Source organism: Anser cygnoides, chromosome 2 (genome assembly GCF_040182565.1).
Source record: "Anser cygnoides isolate HZ-2024a breed goose chromosome 2, Taihu_goose_T2T_genome, whole genome shotgun sequence".
Classification (NCBI taxonomy): Eukaryota; Metazoa; Chordata; class Aves; order Anseriformes; family Anatidae; genus Anser; species Anser cygnoides.
The window spans coordinates 31702552-31720950 of NC_089874.1; the positions used below are offsets into that span (position 1 = coordinate 31702552).

The window sequence follows — 18399 nt, forward strand, 5'->3', positions numbered from 1 at the left end:
TGAGAGGTGCTGACTATTAATACATCCCTCCTCCAATTACTGTATTTAGTTCCTGAAATAATAAACTGTTAGCAGCTGGGAGGCAGTGCTTTCTGCAGAATCCATACTTTGTATTTAATTTTTTGAGCTTAGCCATTGTTGTTTTGAAGATAAAGGTTTTCAAATCCTGCAGTGCCGTGTCCTGGAAATACTGGTGGTCTCCTGTGCTTTTGCTGCTGCACAAAGCTTTAAGACAGCAAGAAAGATGGAACCGTCACACCTCTGATTTTATTGATGTGATTGTTGAATTGTATGAGTAGGGTTGATACTGAAAATATTACTGGCAGTGTGCATTAAAAAAGAGGAACAGGGTGGATGTGAGCAGAGGATTAGTACCGTACGTGAGAAATGTGCTCTTGTACTTGCCTCCATTGCCGAGCTGTTCTTATATTGTGTCTGACTGATTCATTGCTACGAACAAGGCTTCTCTGATAATTTTTTAGCATGCTTTCCCCTGCATACTTGTGTTTTTTCGTTTGTGAGTTCCTGGTGCACAGGAAGTATATAAAGTAACTCCAGTAAATGATTTCTTCTCTGTATATTGTGAAGAGCATCTAGTACAACTTTCTCTGCCAAACAGTACTTTAATGAAGGATAGAGCGAAATTGTGGCAATACCTTTATAATCACATTTTTGCAGAACTTCGACTAAACCATGTTCCTTCAGCAACATCATCTCTTATAGTGATAGCTGAGATGGTTGTATTTTTCCAGGAGAAACAGTGCATATAATGCTCCTCTAAATTAAACAATCATTTTTTAGCATCTATGTAGTCCATTGAAAATGGTGTCTTGCATTAAAAACAGACAACAACCAAAAAAAAAACCCACCACCACCTCTAAAAAAAACCTTGTTAACTTTGGAGAAGTGTTGTGTTCTGCTTGTTTTCTAAGTTAACCTGATCCTAATCTCTGCCAATCCGTATTATCGCCTTCTTTTTCTAAGAGGTTTCTCTTCTGGCAATCCATGCAAGCTTTAATTTGATGAGTACCATCACCTTAGAATTAATATTTATTGTATATGAGTGGATCTGTAGCAATACATTGTCTCCATTACCTTGGGGTGCTCCAGTTAGGAGCGCAGCAGTCTGAGAGAACTCTCAGTTGAAAAGCTCCTGCTAATACCTTGCCCTTGCAGAATTATATCTAATAACCCCTTTCAGCTGCTAAAAGAAACCTTGTTACTGAAAGATAGCTTTTTGTGTGTGTCAGCCCAAGTGTATGATTTCATTTGCTTGACTTGTATTTTCACCTGTCAATGATTAAGATTTTTTTTCTCTGTTCTTTTTGACTGTGCCGTGACTCACGCATATTTCATGTGGTTGCTGATTATGAGACACAGAAGCCTGTTGCCTTGGTGGTTCAGTTTGCAGTTCCCTGACTTGGTGGAGTGCATCTGGAGTGCTTCAGGTGTGGGAGGTTTCTGCCTTGTTTTTACCTCCTTATTCAGCTGAGCAGCTTCTTATATACCTCATATTCCTTTTATTCTTAAATACCTGCTTTCCTGAAATCTGTGCATTGGGCTCCGTGTCTAATTCAGTCTGTGATTGTATTATAATTAGTGGATGTGAGGTAGTTTGTGGTTGTTTTTTCTTTTTGACTGTTTTTCAAGAAGCATATCCCTCTGCATCCCAGTTTAGCAGTTAGTTGATGTGATTTATGGTGCGAATTTTTGTGAGTTTGTCTTCTCATTTTTGTCTGCGCTTCCTTAGTTGTCAGCTGGATAACTAATCACAGATTACACAGAATTCTTGGCTGCGGAGTCTTGCGTGAGCACAATTTTTTATTTTTTTGTTTAACGTGGGGTAAGTTTCATTCTGTTCTGGTATTGTTTTCTACTGGTTGAGTTCTCGCTGCAGAATGGAACAAACTCCAGTTGTTTCATCCCTTTGTTTTCTCTCTCCCATTAGACATAGTATTAAAAGACAAGTGCTTTTGTTGCAGTGGGCACTTGCTTTTTAGCGTGGAAAAACACTGTCCTGTAATTTAAAAAAAATAAAAATAAGGAAATTAAGTGCCTTCAGAGCTTCTGGAAAGCTCTTTTGGAAAAGACAAGGCATTCAGTGCTTGTAGGAAACCTTCTACAACACTGTCTTAAGATATTAAACATGATATCCACTGGTAACTAGGGCATGTTTCCAAGTATGAAATTAAAGGTCGGTAGCTAGTTGCTTCGTGCACTGTAAGATCATAAACAAAATTAATCCATAACAGAAGATGTGTTTTTCAGCAATAAATTTGTGAATTAACAGTGTTATTTTACACAGAAATATTAACAGCACAAGGTTGATAATATTTAACTTACACATAATTGTGTGATTGCTTAATCCTTGCGTGTTTCCACTGAGATCATATTTAAAATAAAACCTGTGAGGGAATTTTGAAAGGGTGAGGATATTACAAATGTTTTACTAGCTCTTTGTAATGAGTGAGATCACTGGGAGAACGGTTTCCTAAACGTTATAACTGAGGGCAAAATAGCAAGATAAACCTTACAGCTTCCAGTGTTGCTCTTACTGCTGCTGGTTGAGGTTACAGACGTTCATGTTATCAGTCACTTCTTTAAAAATAAATTATGTTTTGGGAGTAGAGGGCGAGAGCAAGAAAATGGTGATGAAATGGTACAAGTCCACCTGAATGCTTGTAGCTCAACCCTAAGTGAGGGCACTTGCCCTTGCTGGATTTCCAGAAGTGTAATTGAAGAGGGAGAAGAGGCAGAGGAGACGTGTTTTCATAGACCTGCTCCTCTCCCACCCTCAACACTTGCGACCCTGGGAAACAGCAAACAGAACTTTTTTTATTTCCTTAATTTTGTAACGGTGTCAAAGTGAACTTTGGAAGGCTGTAGGGAGTGTCCCTGCTGCTCTTCACGTTACTGACAACCGACGTACAGGCTCACATGGGTAAATACAGGGCTTCTCTTTCATGCTGACCAAATCCGGGAAATGCTGGCACCCAAGGTGAATTTCTTGCGAAGGGTGTGAAAGCCATGTTGTAACAGAAAAGGTTTTATTGCTGCAGCTGTTGCTGCGGTTGTGAGGTGAACGCTGTGGCAAGCACAGAGGTTTCGTGATGGATGTGCTTTGCTTTTGCTCTCCTTTCACTGCGCTGATTTGCAATGAAACGCCTGCAGAAAAAGAATCGCAGCACAGGCTGAACATCACAGTGGAAAGTGGGAAGCCTGACAAGGATTTGGCAAGAACCCGTGGCTACATTACATCCACTCCGTCCTGTCGTCCCCTTAAAACGCTTTGTTCCTCTGCACTGGAGATGATTTATGAGTTTTCCACCTACAGATTTTGTTCACTCATAATCTAACTGCCTGCTGCCTTCCCGGACAGCAGAGGCAGCTGCTCACTGCATGTCGACATGTTTCCGCTCTAGCAGAAGTGCAAGGGCAGCTCTTCCTCTGTGCCACTGGAGTTGGGTAATTTGTTTTTAACATACCCCCTTGGCTTGTTGCTGAAAGACAAAAAAAAAAAAAAAAAAGCCCCAAACCTAAACCTGACATCAGCGATGAGAATGTGAAAACACCTAATTACTTTCCTGGATAAAAAAGACACAATAAAACCTTTTAATGTCCTGGATATTCCACTTCTAGAGAAGCTTCATCTTAATACATGTTTTTTTCATAGAAACTCTCACCATCTATGCTTGTATTTCATTTGACTTTGTGATGAGTACTAATGTTTTGCACGATGTCTGAGTGAGGGAGGGGGTTGGAGATAATTTCTTCCAGCACCCGTTCCCTTGAGAGCTGTGCTCGTGGTGCCCTTGCTGCTCCCCAGCACCACCTCAATCCAATGCCAGCAGTGTGGGGACCGGTGCGGCTGGGACCCACACGAGGGGTTGCAGCCTGCCACAGCGGGCTTCCTCGCTGGGTTGCGCTGCCCAGGGCACACAAGGCCGTAAAATCTTGGGAGGGGAGTTTAATAAATGGTTGCTCTCTTTTGATGTTGCCTGGCATTGATTTCTGTCCTTCTGCAACTGGGGCAGTGAAGTTTTGCTGCCGTGGAGCAACTGGTTTTGAATTCTTCATAAGCATGTTAATGTTTGAAGAATCTCAGATGTTTCTGACATTTTTGTTAACGTGTAAAATAATGCTTTGAAAAATAGAATTGGTTTGGATGAAGGTTTCCGGTATTTATTTTTTCAGTTTGAGCTATATATTTCCACAACCAAATGTTCCCAGTGTTTTAGCTTGGCAGAAACATTAGCTTTATCAAGGCTTTAAATGATTTAGGAGTTAATCATCATAAGAATTTCCCTGTGGCGTGGATAAAAGACTGCATTTTTCTAACTTTTTAAGCAAATTCAAACTTGCTAAAGCTCTGAACTTTCTGTTGCTGTTTTTTATTAATTAATCTTTTTAGTTAATGCTGGTTTTATTGATTGCTACAATTTTTATTCATTGTGTTGTGAGGATTGTTTGATTATAAGAACTGCTGTATCATTATGTGGATCATATCTACAAATGTAGATGTCCCTCAGTTCTGTTTTGCAGAAGCCTCGTAACAAGAGTGCAATCTGGAAAACTGTTTTAAATCATACAATTTTTGATTTTTCTAATAAATCTTGTAGCTGCAGGTTAGTTATCAGCAGGCTTAGACCCATTCTGGACTGTTGTACATGGTTGTCTGATGGTAATGATTTCTGGCACGTCCCACTTGAGTCAGCCCAGCTTCGCTTGTGAGACACCTGCTTATAAAATACCAGATATTTGGGTGTGCAGTTTGAACACACGAATTTTCTACAGAAGATTTTCTGGATCCAAAAGAGAGAATCAACAGTGAAATGGCTGTTGCTCTGCCTCTCCCATTTTCCCTAGAAGAGTGGGGTCTGTGAAAGAAGCATGCTAAGGAGCTGTCACTGCCATATCTCTTGGTCTGTTTCCTGCTGGCAATTCACACAAATCCTGGAGGGTGGTGGACTTGAAGATGTAGGGATGACTCTTGTTTGGGGTTTTCTTTTTGAGGATATTTCCTCCCTACCCTTAGCCATCCTCTGAAACCACATGACTTACCTAGCTGGTGTTCCAAACCTTGCCTTTGGCTTTGAGCTAGTCTGTAACTTTCAAAAAGGAAAGTGTATGTAATAGCTCAAGGTTTTTATGATTTTAAGGTTTGATAACTACATGACACAAGGCAGGCTTAATGTGGTGCAATCAAACGTTCTGTGCAAATTTGTATGCTGTCATGTTGAACTTGCAGCCTTCAGCCATCAGTTCTGTGCTGACTTAGATTTTTTTTCCTTGCATTCACTTCTGTAAACATCTGGTATGGTAGCAAAAGCACTTCAAAAACTCATTTGCAATACCTGGTGTCATTTGTAGTAGAGAGAAGCCCCGTGGAAAGGACAAGACCTATGAGGAGCAGCTGAGGTCCCTTGGTTTGTTCATCCCAGAGCAGAGCAGGCCGAGGGGAGGCCTCATGGCGGCCTGCAGCTCCCTCACGAGGGGAGCGGAGGGGCAGGCGCTGAGCTCTGCTCTCTGGGGACAGCGACAGGACCCGAGGGAACGGCATGGAGCTGGGACAGGGGAGGGTCAGGCTGGGTGTGAGGGAAAGGTTCTGCACTCAGAGGGTGGTCGGGCACTGGGACAGGCTCCCTAAGGCAGTTGTCACGGTACCAAGCCTGCTGGAGTACAGGATGCATTTGGACAATGCTCTCAGGTATTTGGTTTGGTTTTGGGTGGTCCTCTGTGGAGCCAGGAGCTGGACTTGATGATCGTTGCGGGTCTCATTCAACTCAGGATATTCTATGGTTCTACAAATCACTGGGATAGTTTTGCTCAGGCTTGTGCTTCTGCAGTCTCCTGATGACAGCGCCTTTGCTCCCGCTGGGCCAGTGCTTTAGGGAGTGCCTTATAAAGCCCGGCCCTCACTCGAGCAGATTAGAGCACGATGTATTTAAAGCTAAATATAGAAGAAGGCAGATCCTGTGTTCCTAGTAATTAACTGTTCAAGAGTCTCTTCTGTTGCACTGAACCTCTAGTCATTAAATCTGCCACAACTTGCAAGTCTTTAACTTTTTTTTTCCCGTTCCCAGCTGTCTTAAAGGGCATAATTTATATTCACAGGAAACTTTTAAAATCCAGTAGACAACCTTAAGGTGCATGCAGCTCTTCTAGCAGTTTAAAAATACACTGTGTCAAAGGAAAGAAATCTAGTGCTAGAAGTTGAGCATATGCATTTCTAACTTTTACAGCAAGTGGAAAAACATACTGGTAGTGCTAGGACGAGGTCAAATGCCTTTGTTCATTTCTTTGCCCCCAAGCTTCTATTTTTTTCATAAAGGAAGTAAGCAGTGTTGATACTAGCCCAATGGCACATTTATGCTCTGTAAGAACTGAGACAGGAGGATTAGTTCTTACCTGTGGCGTGGCTTGCATGATATTTTACAGACCCCATGCCCGTGGGGTTTGAATCTATTGAAACTAACAGTTGCGGTCCCAGAGCAAGGGATGAGGCATCACAGGCAAAGCATTAAAAAAAAATAAAATAAAAATATTGGAGAATATTATACCTTGCAGTGTCTTTTACAAATAAGAGATGACGACAAAGATAAAGTGTATAAATACATCACACCTAGCCTGGCAGTGGCTGGAGGCTGGGCTGTTGCTCATCGCAGCTGGCTGCTGGATCACCTGCCTAAGGGACTTGAAAAGCACCTCCTGTTTCTTGGTCGCTGAGACAGCTACATGGGGGAAAGAGATGTCTGAGCTCTGTGTGAAGAGAAGCTCGGATCCTAGAGCATTTTTGAAAGATCCTGTGGTATCATGGTTTGCCATTTTAACTCTCCTTGCAGATGTGTGAAATCACTTTCCAGAAGGCTATTTAGTGTTGCGGTTGTTTTGAAATGCTCTTAGTCTGTTAAAGCAGTGGCTCTAAATCGTGGTTATGAATGTCGGCCTCTCAGTTTAACTCTTGATTTTTATTTTTTATGACTTGCAAGAAACAAAACCAACCTGGACTGTGAACTTGACTTGGCACTTCCCAATGCGTGCTGGCATTTTCTGACTGTTAATAAATCGTAGACCTAGACTAGAAAGCAGCGGTTTGCCAAGTTACACATTTGAAATACTGCTAAAGCGTCCAGCTAGTGACATTGCAACTAGATGGTGAATGGGAACGTGTTATACAGTTAGAGCACTGTTAACAGAGTTAAGTAAGCTTTCAGGGTAGAGAGACCATTGCTTACATAATACGATGTGATTGATGGCGTCTTTCTAGCCACAGAGCTTGAGTTTCTCTTTCTTCACGCTAGGAAGAAGTGTTGGCAAAAGTACGTACTTGTAAACCGGGCCTGCAGCAGCATGAGCTTCCTGTAGTAAAATTTTAATTGAATGAGTCCATGATGAAGAAATAGTACAAATTTATGTAAAACTAAACTTCTTTGGCGAACAGATCCAAAGGACAAAGCTTCTTGTACGGTAAAGCTCAGTCCTGGATGAGCAAACCATCAGTAAGGCTGACCTTAAGGCCCTCAGGGGGTGAAGCAGGTGGCTGGTAGGTCCCAGCAGTGACACCTCTGGTGGAGCAGGACCAGGACAGCGGTGACAATTGCGACATGCAGCAGGGCTTTGCTGTATGCGTGGTTATTTGCATCCAGCTGTCAGGTTGGCTGCTCCTTGCGCAGGCTGTGTCTTGAGCGATTGAGACAACTATATCCGTAGCTGAAATATATATATATGTGTGTATATACATATATATTTGTTGTTGTTGTCGTTAGATAAAATGGTGTTAACTTATCTGGTTCCCAAATATTTTAACGCAGTATGATGAGATCTGCAATTAAGGTCTGAAGTAATAAGCCCAATATTTTTCACCGTTCTTGTTACATGATTTGCCGTATAGGTCCTTACCTATGTATTTGTACACAAAAATGATGGGTGGAAAAGTCGGTTATCTTTTATTATATTCACAACAAGCACATGATAGCGTTTTAGGAAATGAAAGTTCATCAATGCATCTTCAGCTTGGAAGAAATGTTTGGGAGAGAACTGATGGTTAAGGCGTTATTTCTCCAGCAGAACAGCGTGTAGCCCTGAGACTCCAGCAGCCCAGCGCGCTCTCTGGGCTGGTCGGGTGGGCTGCGCTGTTGTAACCCTGCCCTGGCAGTACAGACAGAGGCTCCTTCCTTTTTCTGCTTGGCTTTGAACCCTGTCTTGTGTGGGGACAAGTGGCTTTTCTGTCCGTTTCTTGTATTTATGGATGACAAGCAAATGAAGATGGAGGCAGCAGGGGGACAGGAGCAGTAGTTTGCTTTTGCCTGCTGTCCAGCTAAGGTATGAGAGAAGTACATCTCAGCAAAGTTATTATTGGCTTGTAATGCTCTTAATCTTCAAAATAATGTGCATTATTCTTTGAGTATACATCAAGAGTTTCCTTTCCCTTTTCCACACCAGTATTTTGCTGTGTTGAATGTTTGTTTTGCCTTTAGGTTAAAATGTTGTCTGTGAATGTAATAGTGAAAACCTTTTTTCTTTTTTTTTTTTTTTTCCTCCAGAAATTTTATGAATAAGAATCAGAAGCCGGTGCTAACAGGCCAGCGGTTCAAAACTAGGAAGAGGGGTAGGTTAAGCTACATGTTTTTATTTTTCTCTTTGTGAAAACTACTAGAAATGGAATAACTGATGTTTAATAGATTAAAGTTTTTCTCTTAGCCATATTAAGAATAAAAATGGTATTTGTTACTGAGCTATAAAGATTCTGTTATTTTCGCTATATATTTAGGACGTTATTGTTACTTAGTTTGGTTTTACTTGCTAGTAATTCTTAAAAAAACTTTAGTTAAAGAATTACATTCGGAATGAATTTCTACTGCATTTATGTATTAGGAAGAAAACTTACGGAATGTTTGTCTCAGATATTTCTTAAAGTGCCCCTTCTGACTAAGAAAGCAAACTATGAGCTTTCATTTAAAGTTTGCATAAAGAAAATAATGTGGAATTTTTGTTTTTATTTCTTTGACTCAAGTCAATGCCAACTCTATAAATGAACCTTTTACTTCTAAAAAGGAATTCTCTCACCTTGCTTCTCTATGAGACAGTCAGATCATCTCATTGGACATGCTTTCTTGAAGAGCAGAGGTCAGAAAGCTCCTTTAGAAAAATAACAAAACCACAAGCAACCAAAACTCCCACAAATATTTTTCTCCTCTGTTGATGTAGTTTGTTTGCTTCCAGTTGTTAAAAGAAACACTTAATTGCCGTGGCATAAATGCCCTATTTGTAATAGTGATAATAGGGATTCTGATTTTCTACAAACATGACCAACAGTCTTTTTTTTTTATATACTCTATCAATTTTTAATGAGGGCAGCTGGTGCTGATTGTAGTGATCATCCAAGTACTCTGTATAGCAAGTGTCATTCTGACATGCTTGTTCATATAGAGTTCATTTATCACAATTTAGGTGTTTGAGACAAATGAAAGCCGAGCACTTTGATGCAGAGAGCAAAAATATTGATAATATATTGATCTACTCAAAATATTGATAATACAGTAATTGATGATCTTTTTCAGAAGATGTCTGGTTTGTGAAAAGACAACCTTGACATCTTTTTATTTTATTATTTTGGCATGCACAGATGGAGTTTCTATCTGTCATGTTAACAGATTTTTCCCATCTTGACTTTCCTGCTTCTCGTTAGAAGCTAACACCTGGTCTGAGCTTGTTATGACAGATAATGTGAATACGAGCATTTTCTCAGTATGGATGAGAGAAACAAAAAGAGTTTGTAGTCTTTCTCAGAAAATCACTGATTCTACCACGAATCTGAAGAGCTGAGTGAATGTATTAAGATCTGTGAAAGTCGCAGAAAGAGAACTGTGAAATATTTTTTGTAGTTCTGTTTAAATATGATTCCAGCTTTCTTTCATCTTTCCTCCCTTGCACACATTGCATCCTCTGTTATTTTGACTGTCACAGTTCATACAAGTGAAGGGGATCTCTGAAGTTGAAAACGTCCTTCCTATGATGCACATACAATGTTTATAGGTAGAACTAATTTGAAAAAGAAACCTTTAGTGCTTGCAAATAAATGTCACAGGGCTACAGTAGTTAGTGGGATTAACTTTCTGTCAGCATGGTTCAGAACAGCATTAACCAGCAACAGCATAGTTGTAGCTGGAGGGGTGGAATTAGCAGTCCCTGAAAAATACCTGTCAGATCAACCAGTAATGGCAATCCAAGATATGCATACTGCTGGATTGATTAAATGTATTGTTTGGTCCAGGTTAGTCAGTTACGGTAGTTATTTGCCATATTTGTCTCAGACTGTTCTTTCTTTTGTAAGAGCATTCTTTTCAGTTTGTGTTTTGCATTGTATTTAGCATAATGAGGTCCTAACACTGATTTGGTCTTTGAATTCTGTTATAATACAAGTAATAATTAAAGTAAATAAAGAGTTTGTATTTGTAATTCTGTGTGCCTATCTATTAAATTTCTGTTACAGTGATTAGAAGTGGCAGTAGATACTGGGTGACTGCATGGAAGAAGGAAAAGACTTGGAGCAGGGGTTGGAAGATTAGGGGGGCTGTTTGTTTTTCGTTTTATTTTAAAAGATTACTTAATAGAACTGGGGATGTTAAACACCTTTACTATAGAATTTGTAACATGCAAACACTTCTTTGTGTCTAAAGTGTAAGCAACGTCTTCAAAAATGGTGACATCCTGGTTGCCTTAATATTCAAGGCTCCTGCTTTGAAAAACCTGTAGATACCTGTTTTCTTTCTAAAGGCAGAGGAGTAGAAATGACTTCTAGCATGTTTATTCCTCTGCATGTATATACATTTCATTTTGTATCATGGCAGTGTTGCAGACTGTGTCTTGGTCTTAGACTAGAAGATACTATAGTTGTTTCTATCCTGACTTCCAGCATCTCAAGGAGTCATTAAATTGTACCCAGATATGACCGAGCGCAGTGAGTGTGGTTTGACCATGGCATTTCAGAGACTACTCTGTGTGCAACAGGCAGGTCATTAGGAGGGGCTGAAATGCACAGGGGGGAGCTGGTTGAGTGAGAGCTGATACTTCTTGACAGTTGATTTGTGTCTCAGGATACTGTTTTTCCCCTTCTACAGCTCCTGCTAAGAGCACTGCCACCTGAGGAGCCAGCAAGGTGTGATGCAGCAGTCAGGCATTTAATGAAAATACTTGTTCGTATGAATTCTGTCACTGATCATCTAGCTGCAAATGTGGCCAGTTTCTGAGCTTTCAGAAAGCAGAAAGGGAAAAAGACGATGTTGTTTTTTCCAATAAAGTTTGAAAGTGTTTTTAGTGACTAAAATATGTTGAAAGGAGAGCCATGATCTGAAGAAGGAACTTGTGAATCCCCCTCCTTCCAGTTCTATTAGTTGACCTAATAAAAGGTGTAAACCTTGCCTCCAGTGTATGTAGTGGCAGGCATTAAAATCAGTTTAAAAGATTTGAAGGAAGAAACCTGATGTTGTAAAAGGAAAGAACCTCTAGGGCAAGGAGGCAGCTCACAGTTCCATGTCAGGCTTTTGGCAATCTGGGTAAATAGTTTGGTTAGTTCCAAATAAAAAGTAAATGACATCTTAAAAAGAAACTAAGCAGGGCAAACAATGCATATTTACCTTCTTTCATGAAGAAAATTATTTAATAATGACAATATTAACACCTTTATATTAACGTGAAGTCAGAAGAGGTGCCAAACAGGGCAGCTCGCTTTTCTTCCACAGAAATACAGTTGTGGGCCTTCTCTTGAAAAGATAAAATTGATTCTTATGGAGGGAGGTACAAATGTACTTCGTGATTTCCTTACAAGCAAAAGAAAGGAAATAAGGATCTAGGAACATGATGAAAATGAAAAGCTGTGTGTAGTGCTGCTGCATTGGAAATTGCATGCATCACATCTGCGAGCTACACCTGCCTCCATTAGCCTGTGATTGAAACTGTGCTTGTTCAGTAATTATGTACTTGACAGCTCAACATACTGTCACCACTTCTTGATGATGGCTTCTTACTCACCCTGCTGTACGACATCAGCATATTCCTCCCCAGTACGTTAGTTCGGTAGGAAATGTTTAAAATAAAATTATAAATCATTTTTCATGCAGTGAGTTCACCACCTCTTCCTGCATAAATTTTTAGGTTATGATAGACGAGAAAATAGTAGGGTGCTCCAAATGACACGAGGACTTCTGGGGCAGGAGAAGAATCCGTTTAAAATAGCTAAGAAATATTAATCGTGGTGTTTGTGTTTGTACTGAGGACTGTATACCCATGCTACCAAGCACATAACACCTTGAAGTTTAAACATGAATATCACAGGATTGTAGGGGTTGGAAAGGACCTCTGGAGATCATCAAGTCCAACCCCCCTGCTAAAAGCAGGTTCCCTACAGCACATTGAGCAGGAGAGTGTCCAGGTGGGTCTTGAACATCTCCAGAGAAGGATGCTCCACAACCTTTTTGGGCAGCCTGTTCCAGCGCTGTCACCCTCACTGTAAAGAAGAAAAATCTTAAATTTTAGACAAAATACAGTGAAAAAGGAAAAATAAGATTTTTTTATTATTATTATATTTATTTTTTACTTCAATCTTACTTTTTTTTACTTCTTTCTTACTTTCAGACAGAAGTCTGTCATCTTTCTGGTTACTGAGTTACCATGCTTTTTTTTTTTTTTTTTCCATGTAAATAGTGCATACTTATGTGGTATTTAAGAGAATAATTATTCTTAGGTATTTATTTATGGGTGGAGCTGTGTTTCTTGTGCACAAGTCAAACTGGCTGAAGTACATATGCCAAATTACTTGCATTTAAGCAAAAGGCTTGCTTGTTTCTGGGTTGGTTGGCTTCTTGCTTTAGTGCTTCAAGATAGAAGAGAGCTGCACCTGAGTATTTGGTAAGCAGTCTGATAGCTCAGGTGGGATTCTGGTGGTGTTTTTCTGTAGGCATGTCCTTCTGTTTCCCTGCTGGACCCTCTGTAGTTTGCCCACCGTGGGCTACCCCCCGTGGCAGCTACGTGAGGCAGTTGCTCGGTGGGGTTGAGTAGGCCTCAGCTCTTCCATTTGGAGGATGGGGCTGCAAGCCACTTGGAGGTAGGAAATAGAGTCAACAAGCCACTAAAAGCTGGGCATAGCAGCAGGGAATTGTTGAAAATTAGGTGATTAGATTAGAAGGGATGTGTTGAAGGAGGGGGAGAACATCCAGGTGATGTGCTGGAGGTGGTAGAACAAGTCAACCGCAAGGGCATGCGGGGAAACAAGGAGAGCTATAAATGTTTCAGTACTGTAAGTGTTAAAGCTGATAAGAGTGGGCATTTAGCTAAAAGTTACTTAATTGCCGGAAGGCAGGAGGAAGAAAGGCAATTAGGATCCAAGGTCTTTTGGAGTTGCTTTTGACTTGTGTTTGGGGTAGCATTGCTTTTTCTGTGCTGCAAGTCCCAGAGAAAGGAAACCTGCAGCCAGAGGATGGGTAACGTGGAGAACCTCCTCTCCCGAAAGCCTGCCACAGCCGCACCTGGCACCTTTCAGACTACAGCAGTGCATGCTTATTTAGACGGGAATTTTACCAATTATCATTTGCATTAGTAACTAAAATCTCTGGATTTGTCTTCGGGTTATGGTGTGTGCAGGTTTGTTGGTTTTTTTGTGTTTTTTTTTTAAAGATTTTTTTTTTTATCAACACTTAAGTTAGCAAGTGGTAAGAAAGTAGGTTCTCTTTTTTTTCTTTGGAGTGTCATAGAACTGTTCCCAGATGTGTTTCTGAAGTTCAAAGTTATTTAGATGGTAACAAGCACTTCACCTGTGCCCTTGTGTAAAGTCAGGACTTGTACAAAGCAAGTTATAAGGTATTAGCTGTCTGCAAGAAAAAGCAGCAGGAGGCATGTGTAAAACCTGCCTAGATTTATCTGGAGTTTGTGGCTGTGTCTGTTGTGACTAATGGCCTTGGCATAAGGATGTGTTTGTGTGGGGGTCAGACTGTATCCTAATTTAGTTCAACCAGGGACAGCTGTAGAAAATGTGGTGTTAGTGCCGCATTTCTGCATTCTTAGTGCTGCTCAGGTCTGTAAATGAAAGATAAATTTTTGGTTACACCATATTGCAGAGTACTAAATGTTTACAGAAAAGCTATTTTTATGAATACCTTGATCTTTTTTCCTGAAGGCTTGTCTCTTTGAAAACATTTCAGATATGCAACCATAATTATTTAAAGAAAAATATTAAGAAGTGGAAAATGAAGTACTTGTACAGTGAGATTATTTACACAAAACTGTCATACCCTTTATCCTGCTATCATTTAAAAATACATAGTGGTATGCACATTCTGTAATATTTTCAACAAGTGAAGAGGATGAAATTTGAAAGCAATTTCAGTATTTGTCTCCCCTTTTATTTATTTATCTCTGTTTGTATGTGTCTTGGTATCTGGGGGGAATGAAGAGGAGAGGGAAGTGAGGGTAAACACAGCAAAATTTCCGGAGGCCATGAAAGCCAGCCAGACTTCTGTACAGTGCGTTGACCAGAATGGGAAGAATATGTTTAGGTGCCGTGGTCATTTGAATTGTTGGTGGATACAGGATTTTAAAACTGTCCGCCTCTCTTTTTTCTTCTTCCTGTCTCTTCCAGATGAAAAAGAGAAATTTGAACCCACCGTCTTCAGGGATACTATTGTCCAAGGCCTCAATGAAGCTGGGAATGACTTGGAGGCTATAGCCAAGTTTCTGGATGCAACGGGCTCACGGCTTGATTATCGCCGCTATGCTGACACACTCTTTGATATTTTGGTAGCTGGCAGCATGCTAGGTAAGTTGCAGTGTACCCAATGCAAAATTTTGAGGATTAGCCTTGCTTCTTTTAAGATGCTGTCTTCCTTTACAAAGTGGAAATTATAAACTGTATTTCAATTGCACTTATCTAGCTACTTTATGGATCCAGTATCATAGAATATTTTATTGTTTGTAGTGACACAATACCTAGGGACTTCACCTTGGCATTCTGTAAATACAACAAAAAACTGGTACTGTTCTGAGAAGCCCTCAGTCGGAGTTGAAACAGCATACAAATGCAATAGCAAGCAAAGAAAGACACTAACTAGGGGAAACCAGAACTTACTAGCCTGAAGAGTTGTCATACGGCCCTCCAGGTTATTAGCTGTTGCAAAGCTTTCTTCATAGACCTTGCAACACAGGCTATCTGAAAGAACTGAAGGACAATGAGGAGTGCTTTATGGATGTTTATGGGGAGTTTCCCCCCGGGTGTTAGTGGCAGCATGGGAGAGGACCCCTTTTGCCTTCCTCTGTGTTTTGAGTAAGTGGGCTCTTTTTCTAGTTACGTTAGTTTGATTCCTGCTTCCTGCTCTTTGGTAAGAAGAAAGATATTTTTGTAAGTCTTAAGGTAACGCAGGAAACAAAAGCCGGTGGAAGTTCTATTTAAAAAAAAAAAACAACACAAAACTCTGAACAAAGTAAGCCAGGAGAAGTCTTTTGTGTCAGTGTTTTGAATGTTTACATGGGGTTGGGAGGATGTTCTGAGTCCTCAAATTAGTAACAGAGCACTAATACTTTTACCTTTGGAAATGATTTACATTATTGTGGTGTTTAAAGTAGTAGTTAAAATAAACACAAGAGTTATGCTGCAACCTGTTCTTATTTGAACCCACTCCATGCTCCCAAAAGCAGCTAAGATTCCTTAGTGTGACCTGAATGTCTTTGTCCTTCGAGGTTTGTGATCTCAGATGCAGTGTATCAGCCAGCTGTCCTTTATGATGGGTGCCACTACAGCTTGATAAAGTTTCCCCCTCTACACTCTTCTCTCCACTGCCCGTTTTCACTCCTGCCTCATACCTCAGCGGTACTAATGTAAGACTTACTAAATCTTACTGTGTTTTTCTTTTGTTTGTTTTAGCTCCTGGAGGCACACGCATAGACGACAATGACAAGACCAAGATGACCAACCACTGTGTATTTTTTGCAGAAGAAGATCATGATGCCATCCGAAACTATGCTCAGGTCAGGATAATAAAGGGATGGTTGTTTTCCATTTATGAATCAAAAAGGATTATAGTAGAACACTTGTAGGCTGCCTAGAGTGCAACTGGCTAATTGTAGGGTAATTGAAAAATAGTTAACCAGTAAGCTGCCCTAACTAATAAATTTTAGGTAACAAAATAAAGTGTCTATGATTATCTGATCACAGCTGTCAACCCTTTCTTTTATAGAAAGCAGTCTTACTTTTTTCAGTCTACACTTGGGTTCAGTATATTTTTAGACACCATCCCTATTATTTCTGTTGGCCTTTCCTATATGCAACCTTAAAGATTTGCATAAACATATTTTTAGAAACATTTGAAGGATGTTGCACAAGAAGGATGTCAATCTGTTAGATTGGGTCCAGAGGAGGGCCACAAAGTTAATCAGAGGGCTGGAGCACCTCTCCTATGAAGAAAGGCTGAGAGAGGTGGGGATGTTAAGCCTGAAAAAGAGAAGGCTCCAGGGGACCTCACTGGAGCTTTTCAATACTTAAAGGGGATCATAAAAAAATAAAAAAAATAAAAAAATAAAAAAGAGGGCGACTCTTTGCTCAGGCAGACAATGACAGGACAAGGGAGAATGGCTTTAAAGTAAAAGGAGATTTAGATCAGAGGTTAGGAGGAAATTCGTTACTCAGAGGGTGGTGAGGCACTGGAACAATGCCCCATCCCTGGAGGTGTTCAAGACCAAGTTGGACAAGGCCCTGGGCAACCTGATCTAGTGGGAGGTGTCCCTGCTCATGGCAGGGGGTTGGAACCAGGCAATCTTTAAGGTCCCTTCCAACCCGAGCCGTTCTGCGATTCTATGGTTCTGTGAATCGCAAAAAATATAAAGCTCAAGCCTCCAACCGTTGGTTGTTTAGCTAGTTAGGATTCAGACTCATAGTGAAGAAAAGCTCTTGAAGAGCTTTCATTTCTTCTACATATGCGCTGTACAGTTCCTTTTTACAAGAATAATACGGCTTGCACAAATAGGTCTATGGGAAATGAACACAAGCGATGAAGCCAGAAACATTATTGAAGAGAAGCTAATGTTGCATAACTCCTTAACATAAGATAATTATTACATGAGAAAATATAGTAAGAATTCTAAGTTCTAAGTCACTATGCAATTCTGAATACATGGTAGGATTGCATAAAAAATGAAGCATCGTTGAAACTCACGTATGTAAAAAATATATTGTTAATTAAGTAATGTTCATCTTTTTAATTAACTGGTTATTACTGGTATGTTGAAGACTAAGTAAAAACTAGGTGATCCTGCTTGGCAGGGGGGTTGGACTAGACGATCTTCAGAGGTCCCTTCCAACCCTGCCCATTCTGTGATTCTGTGACTTATCAAAATACACATTTTATTTGGAAATATGAACAAAATTCTAGGTAACATTTTTTTGTCTTTCACGTCTTACTTTATTAGACTTCTGTATGTCTTTGCCTTTCAGCATGGTCAGAACTTGTTAGTTCATTTCCATTTCACTTGTTCAGAGCCAAAATACTACCATTTAGGGTGCTTGAGTGTATTTTACGTTCTCTGAAAAATGAATTGAAACTTTCTTTTAACTTCATTTCCTCCTTTACGTCCCCCATCCAGCCTGATAATAATGTCATTTTTTTTCCCCATGTAAATCTTTTTGCCTGTGACAGCGAGTTATATGTTTGGTGTACTTTGTATATGTACTTTGTTCAGTAATAAGGGCAGTTCTTTGCTTATTTAATTTCTTATCTCTCACTTCTTCTATCAGAATGCAGTCTGCACCTGTGCTGCTTCTGCTTTCATAATCTGGGGTCACAAGGTGGGGAACAAATAGTGAAGACTAGAGATCAAGCATTTCCAAGAACATAGTTGTTGTAAAAGCTTTGTAAAATGTTCTTCCTCTTTCCCTGACAGCGGTGAGTCTTATTGTAAGCATTCGTGGTAGTGGATTTGATAAAGATCCTGCCTATACTGAAGGATGACCAGCAGTGCTACCTGACTGCCTCACTCCATTGATTTACACCTGACAGCTTCCCCAGACAGCTGCTTTAACAAAGGAAGGGGGCAGAGTGCAAATTTCCTGTATCTGTTAACCTCTTCTTTCCCCTGCTTTTGATCTATGGATAGGGTGTAAAAGAGAGGGAGAATAAAATTTTGAGAAGTAGGAAGAAAATGAAAACTCTCAAACTGTAGTAAATTCACAGATTCAAACGTTGCTTTATAAATCAAGAATTGCAGAATTCATGGTTTCCAATTTTGAACAAGCTAATAGAGAAGGATGTTTCATAAGTCATGAGATGGACAGTATGTCAGATGATGGCAGAAATATACTGCTGGCTGCTTATTTTCTGGAAACAATGTCTTTATTGTTGTCTAAAGAAAAAACAGATA

At 40.1% G+C, this 18399-nt stretch overlaps 1 protein-coding gene across 1 annotated transcript in view; it reads left to right on the forward strand.

Annotated features, from left to right (window-relative positions):
* The window catches only part of BZW2 (basic leucine zipper and W2 domains 2), a 57168-nt gene that overhangs the window by 12304 nt on the left and 26465 nt on the right, over window positions 1–18399 (forward strand). The window contains exons 2-4 of the mRNA XM_048068399.2: window positions 8544–8608; window positions 14633–14809; window positions 15911–16014. Of these exons, the coding sequence (XP_047924356.2) occupies window positions 8551–8608; window positions 14633–14809; window positions 15911–16014 (339 nt within the window). The 5' untranslated portion in view covers window positions 8544–8550. The remainder of the gene's footprint in view (window positions 1–8543; window positions 8609–14632; window positions 14810–15910; window positions 16015–18399) is intronic.